The sequence below is a fragment of the Drosophila teissieri genome, chromosome 3L (assembly GCF_016746235.2).
Source record: "Drosophila teissieri strain GT53w chromosome 3L, Prin_Dtei_1.1, whole genome shotgun sequence".
NCBI lineage: Eukaryota > Metazoa > Arthropoda > Insecta > Diptera > Drosophilidae > Drosophila > Drosophila teissieri.
Window position 1 is genome coordinate 1,469,992 of NC_053031.1, and position 16,227 is coordinate 1,486,218.

A 16,227-nucleotide genomic window follows, 5' to 3' on the forward strand; every position below is an offset into this window, starting at 1 on the left:
TGGAATGGAGTCACAGTCAGAGTCAGAGTCAAAGCCAGAAACAGAATCAGAATCAGAATCCGAAACGGATCCAGAACTCAACTGAGGAAGCTGGTAGCAAGTTTCGAGTGGGTATCACAGATCAACGATCTGCAGCAGATCGAACAGAAAGACCTCCGATGAGAAGCTCCAAGGGTTCAATGTTCCTAAGAGCACTCTGAAGGGAAGCGATGACCTGAAAGAGGTGCTCAATCGTTGAGATGCTGCAACTTAAGTAGGGAAAACCTGAACTATATTTAATCTCAATCCAATGTTTATTATTGTATCATTCAGTTAACTGAAAATGAGTTTCGTAATACAGACAATTTAAACCATAATATACTTCAACATATATGGTACTTAAGGACCACCAGAAATGAATTTACTATCAAAGGAGCCCCATCAAAACAAACAACTCTACCACAACGACCTTCTAAATAACTGCTGAAAGACATTCTTCGAGAACTTTGCGATCTCCTCAATCGGTTTGAATGAATCTGAAGGGAATGCCGATGCAGGACCACCTATCAAAGCATAGCCTTATCGAGGCGACGAGTGCTCCTTAATGTGTCGAGACTTTGACCCTGAGAAGCAATTATCCCTTCTGGTCGATCGGTTTGATCACCCTGCCCGGCATGACTCTTGCCAGTTTCCCTCGACATCGCCCGTTTTGCGGCTCAATTAGGCGGCGGAGTTTCATCTACCTGATTTGAGGTGTTCCTGGACTCCAGAGTCTCTGCATCTCTTGGGCTACCCAAGTAGCAGCACGCTGGGGCGCTAATTGAAGGGAACGGAGCAAAGGTCAGAAGGGAGGACCAACTCGAAACCGATCAGAAGCATTCATTAACAACTGGAAACTGTCTCTAACTACACTAATCCTCGTTCAAGGACAAGGCGCCGTGATCGTGGAGCATTAGCTTCAGATGAAAGGCATCCACGCCATTCATGTAGTAACGCAAAAAACGCCGTTCCCGTATAAATCCCAGACTCTGGTACAGCGCCAATGCAGGTTTGTTGCTCAGCTCCGTTTCCAGGACAATCATGGCTGCGTCTTTCATCGCCATGGCCTCAATCGCCATTTCCGAGAGCGCCTTTCCGATTCCCCGCTTCCTGTACTTCACATCCACCGCCAACATGGCGATATAGCCCTGCAGAAGTCCTTCTCTCGTCGCTTCCAACTTGCACACTATCACGCCCACGTAGCGATCTCCATCCAGGGCGAAGAGGCAGAGGTCTGGCCAGTTGTAGACAAAGTAGCGATAGGTGTAAATGGAGTACGGTTCGGAGAGCTCCTTGTCGATCAGGCTCATGAGCACCTTGAGCTGGGACTCTTCTTGGAAGACACAAAAAGTTATCCCTTCTGACTTTGGGTTATCCCTTGCTTCTAGTACGAATGTATCTTTCTCTGGCAGAACAATCTTCTCCGAGGAAAGTGAAAGGTTATGCTTTACAAGACCCATTTCCTCTTGGGAAGCTTTGGGATCAGAATCCTTTTGAATAAGAACTGCTTCCGACACAGCATCCCCCATTGTATACTATTGTGTTTAGCTTTTTAAAAATAAATCACACAATTTTTGAGAAAAGCTTACTGCGAAGTTGTCATAAATCGGGACTGTAGATTTATATACCTATTTCATATTTAATGAGCCCAACCCAAAAGAATCACATAGAAAACAAAAGACGCCGCAAAAGAGTGAAAATGTCGTGAAAATTCCTGCCGCGACCTTGGTGGCAAGGCACTCGCACAAATCCCAGCAGGTGACAGTCAACGTGGCAGGCTCTAAATAGCATTACCCAGACTCCTGTCTCGCTTCCCACTTTGCCCAGCTCCATTCAGGGCAATTAAGAGGCGCGCCTGGGACAGAAAGAGGGTCGGCGAAAAAGGGGAAACTCCCTGAGCATGTGAAAATTATGAAAATGTCTGCCACGGCTTTGACAGTTGGCCTCGCACAGGGCTTCTTTGTTGTCTGTGCCAGGATGACGACGAGGACTAAGTCGACGAAGAATACGGAATACGGAATTGCCGGCAAGCACGCACAGGTGTCCACCAAGGTGGGTGGGTGGTGGATCCCGATCCCTGGGAGCTTCCAGGTGGGTGGTGACAGCTCTGAGCCAAGTCTCCCGCCCTCGGCTTTGCATATATGAAAACTAATTTCGTGTATTAGGTTCGTGTTGATTGTGTTTCCCGGTCGCCTTCGCCTGGCTGTCCCGCTTCCTATTTAACATCCGGATGAGGAAGTGCTTCCCAGCAATGACCTCATGTGACCAATGGTTAATGGAGGGAATGCAACAGAAGCAATTAACCTAAAAGGCCCATAAAGCACACACATACATGGTGTGAGGACTCATTTTGGGGGTAACTCAATACGGGCTTTAAGTCATTTTCTGGCCGTAAATCAGATTAGCCCGGCTATAACTACAACATTGCTTGCTTACTTACCCCGCATTTTGATTTCAGGCCAGTATTGTTTGATTTGTGTCCGGTTTTTCGTTGTTTGCAAGGTGTCCAGGAGAGCCTTAGTAAATCCTTCAGTCGTTAGATTAATTAATATTGGCTCTGCGTCACGAACTTATTGATCCAGAAAATACGATAACTTTGATTAACACTTGTTTATGCCACATTCACTAGAGTTTACTACACATATTTTCTACGTAATTAACAATAGTACAGCAGTATCGGGTTGAGAATTTATATGCATTCGTAAGCCTTATCTTTACAGCTACTCCTTTCATGATATTCTTGTATTATCATAGCTATTTATGGAGTTTCTTTCTTTGAATTCATAGCCGCAACCCTTTATAAAGCTTCAGTTCTTTTTCTCTGGCTTCTTGTGTTACGGCTCCCGCCACTCGACTCCGTTTTTATAATTGCTCCTGTGGCACGGAAAACGCTTCCTCCCACTCCATTCGGCCGCATTTCTAAGCTTTTTCAAATACCCAACTGTGGCAGAAATTAATTACACCGCCAGGACATAAGGACACTTGGCCCAGGATAGGGAGTTCATGGAGTGTTTAATGAAGCGGTTTAAGTGGCGGGTTTGTGGGGGACAGTCGGCGGCGGCGTCTCACAAAAAAAAAGGCGACCCGGCCAACAAATTTCCATATTTGCCCGTTGCAGTCGCCGTCGCCGGCGTCGAGTGAGATAAATGGATGGAGGACAAGTCCTGGGGCAGTTCAGGTGCCTCTTCCCTTTTTCTTTCCACGTCAAGTGGACTTTTTGTCCAGTGCATTCAGTTCATTGAAAGGAGTTCAGAGGGGGACAGGCAAGAGGTTGCTCCTCTGGTGCCGCCGTTTCGGTCTCTGTTTGGGCTGCCAATATTTCAGTTGGCCTTATGACAGCTACAAGTGCGCCCCTTGATAAGCATTCCGACGATCCCGGTCCCCATGTCCATGTTGCGGATAAAGCGACGACAACTGGACGATGTGAGATGTGTGAGGTTTCTTCGCCAGACGAAAGGCATATTGCAGGTTGCCAGTTGCCGATTGCCAGTTGCAGGTTGCAGGTTGATTCCCGGCAGTCGCGTGGGACGCGCTCCTCATGGCTACACTCCACATGGTCGCGTGCTCCATTGTTCGTTCATTGCATTCCCTGGAATTCCCCGATTCTGATTCCGATTCCGCATGAATATGTCAATGTAATGATCTTCGCCGTCTTCAGCTTCTTCTGTGCCCCGTTCGTATCTGTGGAATTACATAAATATTAACTTGTACTTTTTATAAACATGTTTGCGCACCACAAACTGAGGATTGCCGTCCTGGTCGTGTTGGATTCCGAGCGGAGGAAGGCTTCGATTGATATGATTTATACACTAAAGACTACTTCAGACTGGCTTCATTCCTGCGGAATAAGTTAAGTGCAGTGCCGCAAGTTAGTCTATCGGCTGTGGCAAGGCATTAAACCTGATTTCAATGCCTCTTAGCGGAGCATTCGCATTAGAAGCTGGCTACAAATTACTTTCTGGTTTTTAATCAGGCTTAGTACAGAGTCAATTAAAGCATTACTGGCATCAATGATATAATTGTTTAAATGTTTGAATCTTATAAACAAGGAGAAACTGCGTTTAGGAATAGAAATGCACTAAGACCAATTTAATTGTTTATTTTAGTATGACGCTACACTTTTTAAAGACATGCAACCTCTTTGAGTTTCTTACCAGTTTTGTCCGGTTTTTCTTCTTCTTTTCGAACTTGCAAAATCAACAGGACATGGTAGGTATGTATGTACTTGCAAGTTTGTATTTCTCCCGAACCGCCGCGAAATAACACCAATGCCGCATTAATCAGCGTCAATGGGAGCAGCTCCTGTCCAAAAGGATCGCTAAAAGGACTCAGTTGCGTTCCTGTCACATTTTGCTTTGCATTTGCTTTGCCGCATTTTTACATCATTTTCTGCTTCTTCCCGGCAACACCCCCGCCCCGCGAATTATGTGACAACCCTGACGAATGACTTGACGGCGAAATGTGCTCAAACAAACATAAATTCCGTGTCCGCCGGGATTGGGATTTGTTGACTGCTCCTCCGAGTGGCTGTCCCGAGTTTTTCCCAATGTCCTGGCCAAAAAACACGCAACGCGAAACGCGAAACGCCGGAAAAAGCCAAAGTTAACACACGAAACGAAGGATTGCCAGGTGCGCGTGCTGCGTCAGGCGAAATTGTAGTTTTTTGCGCGCGGATTGTGTCATAACTCAAGGAAATGATAAGGATGGATGGCCAAACCTTATCACCCAGCACGCGAATCGGTTTAAACTCACTCCACTTCACTTTTTAAGCCAATTTAAGGGAATTTTCGCGGAAAGAGCAACGAAACGACGCGTTCATTTGACACCGGTAAGTCCGAACTGCGATCAGCAGAAAAACGTGTGGCAGCACTGCAGCCACTGGAACTGGAAAACTTTAACCGTTGAACTTCATCTCGCCTTTCTAGATATACCGCAATCGGTAAAATTAGCGCTTCACCCTCATTTCAACCGTTAAGCTCGAAACAAATATTTTTATTTTTAATCGTATTTTATTTACAGGTTAAACAAAATGTGTAAATAGAAAATATGTAAATTTATGCTTTACTCTGTTGGTGCTTGGTCTTAATTGATTTCTTAAAGCTGGCAGTGCTCAGTTACGACGGTCTATATCAAATTGAAACCGATTTACTTCAACTTTTTGGATTATATTAAATATTATTTATCAGTTGTTGAGGTAGTAATCTCAATTGCTATAAGGCCTGTAAAATTTAGAATAAATCGCTTGCATTGCCAATATCGGTTTCCATATAGTCCTCAAAGCATACGCATATATATTTGTGTTTCTATTTTACAGCTGTGGAGTTTTATTCATTATTAGCTCCTATATAAAGTCTTCTGGGTCTGCAGTTAATCTTAAATATATGTAGAAAATGTGGAATTCCTTGAGCATTATGTTACACCTAATCAGTTCGATTTGTTGTAAATATTCTCTTACGATTCTTACAATATGTTTGTACTTAACTAGCAAACAAAACAAAATAATTTACGTCGCATGACACGTAAGCATACAATGAGATATTTATATCCGATTCACAGATATATGGCTAACAAAACAATAAACGCGAAACTTAATCGACGTCCAAAAACAATAAAAACTTCAATGTAACGCAATAAACAAAATCTAAGCAAAATATCAATTAAATACGAAACAAGGATAGAATTCTGGTCATCCTGTCGCTAATCCTCCTGGGATTTCACACCTGGAAATCATTGAAAATGGTTTCCGTGACACGGATCTTCTCGACGTGAATGTTAAACATCGCAAATCCATTCATGATGTTGAAGGCGATGGCAAAGACCACCAGCGCCAAGTAGGTTCCCAAGGCGATCCACCAGAGCAGCTGCTCGTGAAGCTTCTGCTCAAAGCTCTTGAGAACCAGCAGCCCAATAGTTAGACCAGCAATGGCTCCAGCCAAATGGGCCACATACGAAACAGCGCCCACCGTTTCCGTCTGGTCTATGGCCAGGAATTCACTCGAGGATCCCAGCTGCAGTTCGTCGCCAGCATAGCGCGCATAGATGGCAAAGCCGAAGTCAAAGGAAACTAGAAAAGGGAATTGGCATTCATTATGACCTGTAGAAACACCACTAAGGTAAAGTAGAGTAAACACTCACCGAAGACCAGAATGTGAAGCAACTTGATGACTCCATAACGCATCTGGTGATAGTTGAGCAGCACATTTGCCAGGTGAGCGGCCAACAGAGCGTAGACTCCACCACTGGCACCCACAAGGAACACCTCCGGGTCAAAGATGCTAGTGCCCAGGCTTCCAGCCAACACGCCGGAAAAGTAGATGCAAGCTATCCTCGTGGAACCGTGAACCATCTCCAGAGGCAGGCCAAACACCAGCTGCACTGCCACGTTGAAGCCGAGATGGAGCCACCCGGCATGGAGCACCATGTAGAGAAGGAAGCGCCAGATCTCGTGCCGCTTATCCGGACGGTAGATGAACATGGAGTCCGATGGTATGGGTCCCCTAGGTGCCGCCTCGCCGGTCACAACTGAGTGGTAAACAAAGAAGCCCAGCTGCGAGAAAAGTAGTTAAAATCAAGGATCTGTTCGAGGCCTTAATCCTTTAACGCACCTCCACCAGAGTAACCAGGATGATGAAAAAGGGCGGCGGACAGCAGGTGTAGCGATCGGCGTAGTACTTGCGATCCCGCTCCTCGGGCAGGATCTCCATGGCCACGGCGTGCACCATTTTCTGAAAGAGTGGCGGTTCGTTCAGCACCAGCTGGAAATCGTTTTCGGAGCAGACTTCGCGATCTCGATGGTGTACGGCGCACTTAAAGCTACGTGTCCGCTTGCCGCTCATCTGAAAATCAATTTGGAGGGTTAATCAGTAATCAACTTATGCATATTGAAATATGAAGATAACTTGTAAATACAGGGTATTATGATACATTTGCCGATGTTAATAGCCTATTAATATTTTGATTCCCTAAGATGGGTACCCAAATATCATGATGAGATGCGCCTAAAATAAATATATTAAAATACTCTTACTAAAAACTTTTTTAACAAGGAAGTGATTAGAAAGATATTCAAAATAGTTCCAGGGTTTTTACTATTACCCCTTTCAAAAATAATTCAAATCCCAGTAGACTTGTGCTATGATTTCGTCAATATATCAGTGGAGACTCTACGGAACTTCAGTCCCTTGGCAACATTACTCGAATACGGATCAGAACAAACCTAGAGACTACACTTTTTAGACTATTTCTATTTTCCAGTTTTGCAACTCTTTTCAAAATGTCGAAATTATATCTAAAGGCCATGGAGGATGTGGTGCAGCGGAACACGGACAACACGAACCGGATTACGGAGCAGGCGCAGGGATTTGTGGTGTCGGAGAACGCCACGGACAGTCTGCTGCACACGTCCTTCGATTTGACCACAGCCCAGTCAATTGTGAAGCACCTGCACGCCAGTTTCCTGAAATTGGCCCAGAGCTGCGTCCGTGATCTGGACACCGAAGATAAGCTGTGCTTCCTGCGCGTGAAAACCCGCAAACACGAATTCCTGGTTAGTCCCGAGGAGGCCTTCACTGTGACCGTGGTATTGTAACCCCTCCAGCCCAGCGAAGGGTTAACACAGGGTGGACATTGTTGCTTGCTGGAGGAAAAGGGATAGAAGAACTCGCACACCCACTCTCGCTACTGCTGTCTCACTTGCTCATTGATGTGTTTTTGTTGCAGATCACCGTACATGTTTAAGCCTCCAAACTAAACGAGCCATAAAATTATGAACCGAACATTTATGCGTGTGACCGGCCAAACTAAATTATGTTTATTATGTAATTAAGATGTTGGCACAGATGCCGATGTCAGCCATTAAAACCAACGCAAAGCGGGCAAAAATCCGCAAAAAGCGGAAAATAAGCATTGTGTTTAATTAAAAGTGAAGCCTACACGCAATTAAAATGCTCGACTACGACGATTGCGAAAAAGAAAAGGCCACAAATTAAGCTGGCCACGGCCTCAGGGCACAAAATAGTTACTTCCGCCAGTCTGGGGAGGGGAAATTTATGTATCTTCTAGTTAATCAGCGCTAGACGGGCTCTTTTAATGGCAGTAATTATCAAATTTTGTTTAATTGATAAGCTTCCTCTGAACGACTGGAAGCTGTGGCACTGGAATATCATACATGTAGGTGGCAACTCTGTTCTCGCGGCGGAAGAAAGCATTTATTGTATGTAGTTTTTATGAATTAAGTTGAGTAAACATATTCAAGCGAATTCCAGGAAATCCCTTCCAGCGTAAGCCCCGTTTCTTGCACTTCGTTACATACATATGTATGTATAACTGTGAAGTTATTCACATACTCCTAACATTTCACTTACGCGATGAAATCGCAGCTTTCGTTATTTATTCGGCTTCCTTATAAATTTGCCATCAGGATTATAGTTTAAACACAATGAACACTTAACATTGAAAAAACGACTTCGCAACTTTCCCGCCAGCGTGCGTAAGTTTCTTTTCGCGCTCTGCGCTTTCCTCTCTCATTCTAGTCCTATTTCCATTCATTCCACCCAGTAGTGTTACAGCGCAGTGTTGCACAACGCCAGTTGATCATCGGATCTAGACCGCTAAGATCAAAAAGTAAACAGAAATAAGATTTCACTTCCGAATTTCCGATTTGGGCCAATTTCTGGGTATTAAATTGTTACGATTCGCAGACAAAGGGCGCAGAGAATCTGTGTTGTCAACAATGGGAACACCCACATGCATTGTGGCCATGTGACAAGTCGCATATTCGGCAAGATCAAGCGATCACAACAAAGTGCCAACAGGGCCAATAGGGCTAAATTGTATTCCCAACAAATAATTGCTTATCGTTTGTTTGGCGGACGCAGGCTGCTGCGGCTGATAATGTCATTATCCTGGGCACAGCGAAGCACAAGGAGTCCGAGTCCTGCTCGCCGCATGACGTCACCAGGTAGGCGACTTCGACTTCACCGCCATTTAACGGTGCTAAAAGCAGACAGCACAGTCGCGCGCGAAATAATAGGTGTGACATTAGAAAATGTAGTGGTTATTCTACAAATAACAGTTTACTTATTAAAGTGAAGAGTGATAAATTTAAATTGTGTTATTTTGATATTTCACTTTTCAAATTTGCTTGGTGGTATGTACTTTTATATCTACGACTATTGTCTTGGCCTCTGCTGTAACTGCGCTTCCTTCACCTTTTGCAGGACAAGCCGACAAATTGTCGCAAAACATTTAACGCTGGGAATTGGTTTCAGGATCGGGTCGGCGGACATGGTCAAGCGGCAGACGGGAGCGAGGAGTGAGGGGAAGGACCACAGGACGACGTGGCAGGCTCTTTCTCTCTCACTCGCTCCGTGAGCCACAAAAATTCCTTTGAATTGCGTCCGTTGCAGCAGGAACACACAAACACGGCGACATGTATTTTCCGCATTTTTTGTTGCCTTTTGCCTGTGGCTATGCGCAAAAAAGGACATCTCCGCCGGCGGTGGCTACGGTGGTAGGATGACGGGGGTCCACAGGATCGGTGGCTCGCTGGTTCGGAGGCATTGTGTGCCTGTGCCCTCTATTATGCATTGCGTACGACCTCGCCCGGCGTGTTGACATTTTTATTCCAAACAGTTGAGCAATATTTATAAACTGCCAGGAAAAAAGGAGCGTAGGGTGCTGGAGGAGCAGCGGGAGGAGGAGGATGATGCGGAGGGGGTCATGGTGCATGATGCATGCCCAATGGCTTTATTTCCGGGTGACCGTGTAAAACGTGCTCGTGGTTTGCAGCTTATTAAATGAGCTATTTGATTAACATTGTTCGGGGCTCGTTGTTCCGCTAATGAAAGGACAAAAGCGAATATTTGGACTACAAGGCTCAAAGGACACAGGCCCAAAGCCATTTTATAGGACAATTCATTAGAACATTTATAATTCAGTGCATGTTTTATGTTCCATGCATGTAAGGAAGCTATGAATTTATATTTAAAATCGTATTGTAAAAGAATTGTTGAGTCAACGAAAGTTATTTTAATGTCATTTAACAGATTACCTAACGTTTATAATCTTTTAAGAATTATCTAATCCTCAGCATTGTCTTAAATGTGTCCTTCGCCTTTGGCAACATGCAATTAACTTTCATACATTCATAAACGGCAGGCAATACAAACATTTCTACATTAATCGAAATTGTACAATTTACTCTGTCACTCAATTACTTTGTTTTTCTTTGGCAGCTTATTAAATGCCACATTTTGCATGCCCAGGAGCAAGGACTGTGCATTTGTTGATGTTTGCACGGGCGAAACACCTTGGAGTCCTGGGGGAAACCGCACGAGCTCGACCAGATGATGATCTAATTGAATGACAATATTATGCCAAGGCCTAATTCAATTTGCATTCCTTGGGAAGAGGTGCAGGTGGAGGAGCTGGAGCTGGGAGCTGGGACATGGGCTGAATCTTAAACAAACACGGCAATTACTGCCGACGGATGCACTTGTCTGGCCAAATGACTTGGTCCTGTAATTAGCCCGGGGATGAAAGGATGCGGGATGGGTTCTCGTTTTTCGGTTGGCCCTTTGTCGGCCTCCTCGGGGGTCCGCCTAATTATCACATTTTTACTCATTAAATACACATTTGCCTGTTTTTTCGTTGCTTTTCCCCTTTTTTGGCAGGTCCTGCGTGGATCCTGCTGTCTAATTACAGGGTAATCAGGCTTTCAGCCGCCCTGGCCACCGAATGATGATTGATTGAGGCAAGTATGAGCGGCAGTATCTTAAAATCATGCCACATAACTTCCCTGCTTAACTCATTTCCATTCCAGGTGACATCTGCCCAAGCGCGTGCCATGCTAAAGTGCTTCGAGGAAAGTGCAAACAGCAGCTGAAATGGATATGGAAAAAGCAAATCGAAAACTGATTTGGAGCGGAAGTTCGTTTGCACCTTTCTGCAGTTTCCTGTATTTGCCGCCGCCGTCGCCGCCAGAACAATAAACATCCACAATCCGCAGCTACAGCCACTTCCATTCCATGCCCACAATCGCAATCAGAATCGCCGAGTGTTCTATATAAAGTGCCATGACTTGTCTTGGCCTTTGACGCCGTCTTTTGTACTAAGAGAGTTGAGTTCAGATGGAATGGAGGTGGAGATGCAGATGGAAATGGAGGTGAAGTCACCGCCCGTTGGCTTTTCAATGAGCTGCAAATCAAAAGCTATACGCGATTTCCCACAAAGCACCGATTAAGGATATGCGTGTGCACTCAGAAAAACTTTGGATAGGTTATGATAATTACAATAATATCATAGGCAGTGGGATTGAACTCTACTTTTTGAATCTATGTTATATCCAAAACCAGGAAAAACTAAAGATTTATGTATGTATATGATCCAATATGCTATGCATGCAACACATTTATACTTGAAATCTCCATTATTTTCCCCATGTATGCAAAGGCAAGGACCAAGGATCCCCGGCAGCTGCTCCTTGGGAACGCTGTATTTGATTTGCGATTCAAGGCAGGCGGAAATGGAATGACACGCGAGGCACTCTTACTTTGTTTGACGATTGGCAAAAATGCTGCCTCCATGGCCCGACAAAAAACAGAAGGAACAGAAGGACCAAGGATCCGGCAGACCCGCCAGCCGTAAGAGACTTCCACTTGAGCCGCACGCATTGTTTGCCCTGCGAACCGAAGGGGCGTGCTGGAAATCGGATATAGGATCGCTCATTCGGGACAATCAAATAGCGCAGCGGAGTTTTCCAACCCACTGAGCAGCCGCAATCGGCGGAGAATCAGCTGCCTTGAACCTACAAGAAGACTCTATGATGTCGATGAGGTGCCAACCCGAGCCACGCGTGTCCAGTGTCCTATGGCCAATGGTCAGTGCCCAATGGCCAAAATTGGACACTGGCCGTCTCATTAGCGCACCAAAGGTTGGAGGGTTAATGATGCGCACCCCGTGCTTGGGCTTCCGTCCCCCACACCAAAGCCTCCGGGCAATTATGCGACGCACTTGAGCTTGAAGGGCCTCGAAGGTGAGGAGTACACTTGAAACATCAAACAAAAACTAGTATGGCACATAAGCGATTCCTAGGGGAATGACGGTTACTTTATCGTATGGTAAACGACTTTGAGATACTTAAAATAATGAAACTAGCGCAGCTTCCACGTAGTGTGAATAAGCAGTATGGAGCTAGAATTCCTGCAAGCATAACATTTAATTTTCGAATAGGTAGTAATCAATTTATGCTAGCAACTGAGAACATTTCAGAGCAACCATTTCAATGGCTAAGCACTTCTTTGAGTGTACGCGTAGGAGGAATGCAGTGGCCATTCATTGACCCCGGCTGTGTAGTAGCTCGGGTTTTATGGTGTCGTCGTAAATGTCAGGTGCGCACCCCATTTAAATTTATTCAACGTAATTAGTTGTCTTCCCCTATAAAGTATAAAGTGCCAGTAAGTCTGTAGTGTGTGCACAGCGATGTACAGAGTGTCAGTGCACGAATCTAATTTGATTGCCAACCGAAAACTACAAGTGTTAGGGGATTACGATGCAGTACTTCCGCTGTGGCCCGAAAAATTCGATTTCCCTTTGGAAGATACATTTTTGTGGCGCGGATTAAGCGACACATAAAACATATAAATGGAACGCAACACACCTGCAGGTGGAAAAACATGCAAAAATGATCGTTGCGAGATATGCGAACGGGACATGACGCCGCAGGATGCCAAACAGGCTGCCTCAGTCCGCTGGCGCTCCAGTTGGGCCACCATTCTCGCCTCGCCTCGGTTATCGGTGAATTCCGTGACGATGGCAAAAATATTGCAACGCAGCCAAAGGGGCAGAAAAGGGATGGCAGCGGGCGGTGAGCAGTGGGCAGTGGGAAAAAAGGGGTCTGGGTCGTGGTCCATTTCGTGTGCACGTCGTTATCCTTGCTCCGGATGCACAACAATCAAAATAAACGGCTGCCAAATTGACCATTGACCAAACATCGTCAGCAGGGAACGGCGAGGAGGTGCCGGCGACCACTGCAGCAGGATGTGTGGGCGGCAAAGGACCTCCGGGGGCAGGGGTGTGAAGTGAGGCACTGGATAGCGACATCATCTTTGGCCCCGTCACGTCCACTTTCTGCTCAATTCAGGAGCCAAGCAGCCAACTCGAAATAAACATGAAATGCACTTGTTTTTGTGCAGCAGGAAATGCGATTAAAGGTAAGAGTGGGGCAAACTTCCAGCACATTTCGATTGGGAAACGAATTCAAGGTGTTCCATTGCAGGCTGTTAAAGCAAGGACATGAAACAAACTAGAAGTAAAGCACTTAACCAGCTCACAGGTCAACTCCTCCTGCAGAATGTAATCAAAGTAGCGACAGAAATCAATTCAGGTGTGAAATCAAACAGTGAAATGAAAACTAAAGCAATCGTAATACGAGTGCTATATTGATATCGTTTAAGCCAGAAATATGTGTAATGGGTCATAATTGATACCCTATAAGCCTATAGTAGCTGCCGCTACATAATTAACCAGAAATGTGCGCTCATCCCGCGTCCCCACTCGATTTACGATATTATTGCAGAATAATGAAATCGCCAAGAGATTCCAATTCAATCTACGCGCCGCGTAGGCCATTTATGGATTGGCATTGATTTAATACCGCGTCGCGAGAGATCGCCTCCAGGTTCGGTTCCCCCGAGTCCGAGGCGCAAGGCATTTTGCACCTACTTCAGCCCCAAGACGTCCAACTCGCGCTCGCGGCTCCAAAGTCCGCATCTGATCTGATTCCGCCGCCTATCGCTCCCCGAGATCAGCGGCGCAGACGCCACCTCGGCGGAGGCTGCATCGGCGGGCAGGAGGGCATCGCAGCACTCAGGGAAAATGCACCTCAGAAGGTAGTGCACGTAAAGTTCCCATTCAAATATATTGTTGAATAATTGTATGCATATTAATATGTTTTCTTTAAATACTAGTGACTTTTGTAATGAATTCGGATTCTGAAGCCGCAATGGAAATTATTTAGCAGGCTCAGTTTCATACAACTTTTTGTGCCCGCAAATACTACTACTGCTTGCTCATCCAGCACGACTGAAAGGATTTTTTCTGAATGCACTGCTCCAATGTTTATTCAATAAACCCGATCTGAGATGCAACAACCAGGAGGAGAAGCGGCTGAACAGCAGCTGGCTGGCTGGCTGACTGGCTGGCATTCCTGCGAGAAGCAACCGTTGAGCAGTTCTGCAGTTGGCCCATTCAAGACAAGTCGCTGGAATTTCTTGGTGCGTGCTCGGCACAGGCACAGTCTCAGTCACAGGTTGGGGCTCGGAATCGGATTCAGCTGGTCCAGCGTCTGCCAGCTGCGTCTCCTGATTATGATAATGGCAGTTGGACTGGACCGGATCGGACTGGACTGGACCGGACAGGAACAGGGACAGGGAGCACACCGCAACACCAGGCGGCTGGGCCACGACGGACCGCTCAGCTCATCCCACTGGCCAGTTGTGCGCAATTGCTTTCGTTTATGATCGAATGATCGAATGCCTGGCAGCTCCGTTGACTTTCTGATTAATGCAAGAATGCTCCTTGGCGGCGTTCCCGCTTTTTGCCCGATCCCACCACCACTGACTGCAATTAAAAGTGGATGCCCCTCGCTAAAAATTGGAGATAGGCAGGACTGAACATCAACGCCAAAGACAAGGTCAGAGCATTGAATTCCTAAAGGCAACAACTTGGATATCCCCAATCCAAAAATATATAGTATTAACCTGGATTGATTCTTTGATATTCACTCTATATAAACAACTCTTTAACTAAGTACCCCAAGCAATGTCCAACTAATCGGTATGTATTTTCAGTTAGACCCAACCAAGTTAGGCCCAGATAAGAGCATTCCCAGTTCGCCTTCGTACGTGGAGCCACAGATTGATTTGATTCCTGACCGGCTGCCGTCGCCTGCTGTGCCGGCTGTGCCTGATGTCCGTTGTCCGATGGCTGGTCGAGAGCCAGGAGGAATGGGAACCCAAGTGGCGGCCAGATGCAGACCGAGCCGAGGAAGACAAACGACAGTCGCCAGCGCGCCTCGTGCCTCCAGTTGTCATAACGTTCAACACATCGCGCCCCTCGGTGGCGTCTTGCGTCTTCGCCGCATCCACATGCCCGACTTCTGTGCGCTGCCATAAAAGGATTTGTCACGTGCGAGCTTTTGTTGCAAATGCAACAATCATCAGCCTGCATTATGCATGGCGCATTGCCAGGTTGGACATCGCATCGCGGCATTCCTGGCCAGATCCTCCTGCCTGTTGCCTCTGCCAGGTCCTGGTCCTGGCTTATATGCTCGCCGACCAGCAGATCATTGCAATTTATAATTAAGTGGAAATATGTTGTCTACGATGGCAACAAGGATCTCAGATTGCTGGCGCAGATATGAATGCCTCGCAAAGTGGCGGGCTGCACAGGGAAACGGCAGGGAAACGGATCCCTCAATTGGAATAACAAATGCATTAGCAGGCCAAACAAGGACCTAATAATGTCCTCGCCGAGGGAATGCGAATGGAAATCCATTGTGCAAAGAATGGGCCGGGTCTCATCCGCAATTACCGTTAGACACACACACAAACAAGGCGCAACACTCGCACACACACAGAGGCAAATGAGGACACGTTGGCCTGGCTAATTCATGACTTTAAGGACACTTTGGCAAACAATCGAACGGTCAAGGCGAAGGAATATTCACTGTGCAATTGATTATGCATGAGTGTTTTGTCGTGTGCGGTTTGTGTGCGTGCCAATCAACTGGGTAGAATCAATCAAAATGCAATAGGATTGCCCTGCCAATCAAAGGCAAAGCCGAGAAGAGAGTTATCCCCGCTCGCAGAAGTCACCTCCGGTCCCCAGTTGCACAGCTTAAGTCCAAGGCAGTCCGAGCCGGGCCAGTATTTTCGGACCACATCAGGACAAATAGCCAGCGCCCAGGTAACCAGGACAAACACTCAAATGCCTGGCGAAGCGTGGCGAAGGAAGCAAACGAGACGTAGGCTTACATACGGAAAAACTGTGGACTAACTTGGTCTACAATCCGATATCCATAGTACTTAATATACTTATAATTACTTAAATCGTAATGTATACTTCGTAGCAAGACTTTGGAAAACTGGCTTGTATATGTAGTAGCATAAAAGACAGATTAGCAAGTAACCCCCTGTTGTCCGCTGTGTA

At 46.1% G+C, this 16,227-nt stretch overlaps 3 protein-coding genes and 1 long non-coding RNA gene across 8 annotated transcripts; 2 read left to right on the forward strand and 2 right to left on the reverse strand.

The window, feature by feature from the left end:
- Nucleotides 1-274: 274 nt before the first annotated feature.
- LOC122617479 (N-alpha-acetyltransferase 30) lies at nt 275-1,575 on the reverse strand. Its single transcript, XM_043793355.1, has one exon. The coding sequence runs from the start codon at nt 1,545-1,547 to the stop codon at nt 891-893; it is 657 nt and encodes a 218-aa protein (XP_043649290.1). The 5' UTR covers nt 1,548-1,575; the 3' UTR covers nt 275-890.
- A 3,737-nt stretch (nt 1,576-5,312) lies between these two features.
- LOC122616266 (protein rhomboid-like) lies at nt 5,313-8,532 on the reverse strand. Its single transcript, XM_043791665.1, has 4 exons — nt 8,382-8,532; nt 6,624-6,854; nt 6,154-6,565; nt 5,313-6,082 (listed from the first exon to the last, which is right to left on the reverse strand). Exons 2-4 carry the CDS (start codon nt 6,852-6,854, stop codon nt 5,733-5,735), a joined length of 993 nt encoding a protein of 330 aa, XP_043647600.1. The 5' UTR covers nt 8,382-8,532; the 3' UTR covers nt 5,313-5,732.
- Nucleotides 7,184-7,920, forward strand: LOC122616267 (dynein light chain roadblock-type 2). Its single transcript, XM_043791666.1, has one exon. The coding sequence runs from the start codon at nt 7,292-7,294 to the stop codon at nt 7,604-7,606; it is 315 nt and encodes a 104-aa protein (XP_043647601.1). The 5' UTR covers nt 7,184-7,291; the 3' UTR covers nt 7,607-7,920.
- Nucleotides 8,533-10,851: 2,319 nt separating the features above from the next.
- On the forward strand, nt 10,852-16,140 carry LOC122616268. Of its 5 annotated transcripts, none has more exons than XR_006325902.1 (5): nt 10,852-11,390; nt 11,470-13,229; nt 13,295-13,907; nt 13,986-14,710; nt 14,868-16,140. It is a non-coding gene; the product is annotated as an uncharacterized LOC122616268 (long non-coding RNA). The 5 variants fall into 5 exon arrangements; XR_006325905.1 differs by having other exon boundaries at nt 13,295-13,402; nt 13,595-14,710; XR_006325904.1 differs by having other exon boundaries at nt 11,470-12,407; nt 12,462-13,229; nt 13,295-14,710.
- The last annotated feature ends 87 nt before the right edge of the window (nt 16,141-16,227 follow it).

What these genes read in the sequence shown, in the direction of transcription:
- LOC122616266 (XM_043791665.1), bottom strand. Translation starts at nt 6,854, where the DNA reads ATGAGCGGCAAGCGGACACGTAGCTTTAAGTGCGCCGTACACCATCGA. An exon ending in TCCTGGTTACTCTGGTGGAG is followed by an intron (nt 6,566 to 6,623) that starts GTGCGTTAAAGG and finishes CTTTTCTCGCAG; the next exon opens with CTGGGCTTCTTTGTTTACCA. An exon ending in GCTTCACATTCTGGTCTTCG is followed by an intron (nt 6,083 to 6,153) that starts GTGAGTGTTTAC and finishes TCCCTTTTCTAG; the next exon opens with TTTCCTTTGACTTCGGCTTT.
- LOC122616267 (XM_043791666.1), top strand. Translation starts at nt 7,292, where the DNA reads ATGTCGAAATTATATCTAAAGGCCATGGAGGATGTGGTGCAGCGGAAC.
- LOC122617479 (XM_043793355.1), bottom strand. Translation starts at nt 1,547, where the DNA reads ATGGGGGATGCTGTGTCGGAAGCAGTTCTTATTCAAAAGGATTCTGAT.